Source organism: Etheostoma cragini, chromosome 13 (assembly GCF_013103735.1).
Source record: "Etheostoma cragini isolate CJK2018 chromosome 13, CSU_Ecrag_1.0, whole genome shotgun sequence".
Classification (NCBI taxonomy): domain Eukaryota; kingdom Metazoa; phylum Chordata; class Actinopteri; order Perciformes; family Percidae; genus Etheostoma; species Etheostoma cragini.
Genome location: NC_048419.1, coordinates 2184119 through 2189109, shown reverse-complemented (window position 1 = coordinate 2189109; position 4991 = coordinate 2184119). Strand labels below are relative to the sequence as shown.

Sequence of the window (4991 nt, the reverse complement as noted above, 5' to 3'; positions counted from 1 at the left end):
ACGCTGCTCTACATACTCTACACACTCACGCTGCTCTACATACTCTACACACTCACGCTGCTCTACATACTCTACACATGCATGATAAAACGTCCCATTTCTCTTTTTACCACTCTTCCTCTTTGTTATCTGATGGCTTATATAGTGAACCCACCCTATCTACGGGTCTGAGTTGCGTGAGATGTAAAGCGGAGAAAACTGACTTCACTGTCAATATTTATTATGTGGTGTTTCAGTTACACCACATATGACTGTAATCTTGCATACTATACTGTAACCATCATATCCAATCTAATAACTATTATGTATCCTTGCTCACCTTTGTTCTGTGAGGACTTTGGATCTTGTCTGATCTTGCCAGCAGCAGTTGCAGCTAGCTTAACTCTCTCTCTCTCTCTCTCTCTCACTCTCTATCTCTCTTTTTCTCTCTCTCTGTCTTGCATTACTCTGGCTAGTTTAACACACAATGCAAACAAAGCTGACATTACATGTACGAGGCAACACTGCTTGTGCATGTGTGTGTGTGCACACTCTGGGCTGTGCATGGGCCAGAGAGCCGAGTGTTTCTCTGCTTTATCTTCACTGCTGTTCTTCAGGACCGGCTACCTCTCTGCTCAGCACAGCAGGGACTGTGTTTCTGAACGATTTCTGCATGCTGCCTATATATTTCTCCAAATAAGAGTAAATGTGGCCTACATCTTTGTACAGTAAAAGAGGAAACAGACCTTGGTGCTTGTGTAGACATGAGTGCTTTAAGTGCCCCATGTTAGGCCTTCTGTGCGGATTCGGGAGTGTGATGACATCAGGTAAATATTTTAGATAACAAGAACCTTTTTTTTTTTTTTTTTTCTTGACCACGTACACTCACACAACTTTAGCAGATGGGGACAAACTAGCATGTCAGGATGCCAGAAGGTGCACAGAAGAGTCAGAAAGGGAACAGATGGATGAAAGAGAGAGAAAACAACAACACACACACACACACATTTGCATATTGGAAGAGCAGATCTTTCCGATGGCACGATCACGGCACAGTTGGATTTGGACACATGATCTGACCTCAGTGTCTGAACCTCATTCCTTACCTTTGTGTCTCATGCTTATGTGAGCACTTCAGCACACTATCACTGTTTTCTGTGCTCGCTTCACTAAGTCAACTAACACCCAAGTGCACCATTTGTCTGCTATCTGCCCAGCAGCTACAAATAAACCATATGGTAGCTGTGACTCTCCACGGTCCACATACACACTCACATGCAACTAACAGATGGAGGGAATCTTTTGATTGGCAGGTGGGCGGGCCAGCGACTGCGGGGATACGGTGCGTGTCAGAAGGTGACAGACGGCGCTGTGGCCACTCTAGGCAACCATCATCAACATTAGCTTGATGGTGTGTGTCGTCCCAGTTGGGGTTGACCCCCGCTATTATTTTTCAATTAGTTCTTGTTTGTGGGTCCCAAGAGCGCACAAACACACTTACACCCTCTCAAGCACGTGTATGTCTGCACACTGATGGATTCCCACACATTTGTACTCTAAAGTGGTGGTTGAATTCATCGTAGGCTATATGGAGTCAGATCGGCTCACCTACGCACCTCCCACAAAATGCATCTTTTCACACCAGCTCACTGCTGGATGGCTTTTTTTTGCAATAGGTACACAAGCTTTGGTACACGTACTTCTCCTAGTTTAACCTCATAAGCAGACCCAAACGGAATCTGTGGATTTAACTTTATTGTTTATTTTTTTAGCCGTTTAAAGTGGTAATCCAGAATGAAAATCTGCTGAATTCAGCAGACTGTTTGTCTGCTTGGTGTGGATATGTGCTATCATTCTGAGTTTTCATTTCTTTTCTTTTTTTTTTAAATCTTCATGACATTCTGTGTGTGCAGATTCGGTGCCGCCTGGCTCACAAGGGCTCTACTCTACTGTATCAGATAGATAACCAGTATTTTTATCCAACCAGGGTAAAGAATGGACATCCTGGATAATCTGTTATTATTGTTTAAGCATAAGCAAACACCTCTAATTGCACTTTTTACTTATATTACATAAACAAATAGTACAATATGTGTTGTAGAGTCCAACCAATAAAGAACTTTTAAGGCTGATACGATACAAATATGTGGTTATTAAAAAATCCAATATGCTGATATATTGGCCGAGATACAGTATATTTAAAAATAAATAAAGCCAGAAACGCTTTACAAAACATAAACAGATTTCATTAGTTCATTACTATTTGTAGTTATTTATGAGTTCTTACTAAAATAATATGTTAATAATTTGTTTTATTGTCACAACAGAACAGAGGAACATCAAAATATATTAAAGTTCTGGTAAATGTAATGTATAAAACTACAAACTTAAGATACAAAACTTAAAGTCCTTTGAACAAAAACACATTAACAAAAAAAAAACTCAGTGTCAGGGATGTTGTAGAGTGTCCTCTGGTGGACAAACCAATGTTCATAACATGGTAGATGTTAAATATTCATTTATCAGAATCCTTTATTTGTCACTATAAATTATTTTTTATTATAAATGCTGATACTGATAGATGTGGATGCCTAATATCGGACCGATACATCGACGGGCCGGTGTTATCGGTCGGGCTCTAATGTGTTGTAGCTTCAGCCTTGTTTTTACCTTCCCTGAGACGCCTCTCCTCTCTACTAACGCATCAGATTTAAAAGGTTTCAACCAAACATTCTTCATGTCTCACACAGGCTTTTGATATCTCCCCGTGCCTGGTTGTTATTCCACTGTTCCTCAGAGGTGTTCTTTTGAAAGCAGGGCAGGAGTTGTTTCTGAGTCAGCGGTGATCCCTTCCACCGAAGCTGTCACTGTTACTAAGGCCTGAACGCCAGTGCCATCACTAGACCTGAATATCCACCTCAACACTGACACCAAGCCTAAAATACAAGACCTAAAGAAGCAACATGAAACGAAAATGAATGAAGGGAGTTGTTACACAGAGTTTGCTGCTTTGTAGCATCCTTAGCACAGGGCTAGATTTCATGTCCATCTTTAATAATTGGATATAATTGAATTTATATTTTTTTACAATTTATACGGTTTATTGATCCCCTATGGGGAAATTACAATTTACACTCTGTTGTTACACACAGGCCTGAATACACACACATGCTCAGCTCCTATAGATGCACTAATGGAGAGATGTCAGAGTGGGGGGGTGCTGCCAGTCCTGGAGCGGCTGAGGGGGGTTTGGTGCCTTGCTTAAGAGCACCAGGAGGTGAACTGACATTTTTTCAACTACCCGTCCACACTCCGCGCCTTGGTCCGAACAGGGACTTGAACCAGCGACCCTTCGGTTCCCAATAGTTTGATCCTGAAACCTGCTTCATGCTGTTGTTGGCATGTGTTCAGCTTGTTGACGCCGTTGAGCTTTGAAGCTGCTTATTCTGTGTAGTCCCATCTTTATTATTTTCTTAACTATGGTAAATCCACATTCCCTCTGCATTTATGAAATGTCTCCACAAATGTCAGCGTTCGGTTCATCCCTTTTTTGTGTATTTGTGTGGTGCCAGAATACGTGGTGGGTGACGGGAGAATTCAATGCTTGCAAAAAGCATTGAGAAAGTACGAGATAGTTCACACTGAGTGGTAGATGTGAGCCACTGGAGCCCAGCGATGGCCTTCTCTCTGTGGGGAAATGCTAATCATCTTCTCCCCCTCTCTGTCGTCCTGTCCTCCAGACTTTAACTACAACACAGATGGCTACGACGGGGACGCAGGGGAGGACGGCAAGTCTCAGGATGGCTCAGAGACCCTGCCATATATAGATGAATCGCCCACCATGTCGCCCCAGCTGTGCACGCCTGGGGGGCCTGATGGAGAAATGGTCTCCCCCACACCACCAGAGGGCCTGCTGGCAGGGGTAAGAGACACACACACACACACACACACACACACAAACACACACACACACACACACACACACAAATCAGGTACAAAGTAATTAGTTACAGTTACTGGTTACTTCTTCCAAAAAGTAACTAAATAAGTCACTCCGTTACTTCAGAAAGTACCATTTGTGTTACTTTAAAGTAAATTTTTAAATGCTCAAATGGGACCCCACCTTCACCCCTCTTTAATGGAACTTAAAATTCTTGCATGTTCAGTTATTCATAGTAAATCTGAATATTATAATGACATGGACACTTAATACAGTACATTATTAACAGAAACAATGTTCACACATCTAAACTCTTTCAATGTTGCTGTGCGACAAATTGAGACTAGCCTCCAATCAGATGCCATGTACATGTCTGTAGATATTATGTTTATATAGTGGATTGATACAAATAACACAATAGATGTTTTGGAACTTTTTATATTTAATGTCCCAAAAATAAATAACAAATATATACACTGTTTTTAGTGGAAATAACGTAAGTGGCCTGATGCTGGTGTGTGCGTTGAGCCGGTGTGAGTGCGTGTGTGTGTGTGTGTGTGTGTGTGTGTGTTGTGTGTGTGTGTGTGTGTGTGTGTGTTAGATCACAGATCATAAACCTATTCTGATATAACTTCTCAATACTAGTATGAACCTGAAAATGAGCCTTAAATAAATTTTTGTCGATTTTATTTGTTTTGTTGTTGTTTTGACCATGTTTTTGAAGCTTTCTCCGACATTTGTCCCTTTTTGATGTTTTCTAACTTCTCCCGGAGTTCTTTCTCACTTTTTACAATGTTGTTGTCGATTATTTCTGTGGTTTTGTTGTTTTTCCTACATTTCTGTCACTTTTTTCCAAAATCATTTTTTTCTTCTTCTTAAAATGCAATGAAATAATTAAAACACAAATCTTTTTTTCTTCTTAAAATGCTATGAAATAAATGAAAACACCCAAATTCAATAGAAATAGTGAATAATCTCTCTCCTTGTGAGGAACGTTGTATGAAACTATCCACGTAATTTCTTTTTTACAATTTGGTTGAAGGAAACCCAAATTTCTGATGTAGAAACTTTT

General features: G+C 40.6%; 1 protein-coding gene across 2 annotated transcripts in view; it reads left to right on the top strand.

Annotated features, from left to right (window-relative positions):
• abr (ABR activator of RhoGEF and GTPase) overlaps positions 1-4991 on the top strand; it is a 127637-nt gene that overhangs the window by 42652 nt on the left and 79994 nt on the right. For both annotated transcript variants that reach the window (XM_034890079.1, XM_034890080.1), the window contains exon 2: positions 3720-3901. In XM_034890079.1, coding sequence (XP_034745970.1) covers positions 3720-3901 — 182 coding nt within the window. The remainder of the gene's footprint in view (positions 1-3719; positions 3902-4991) is intronic.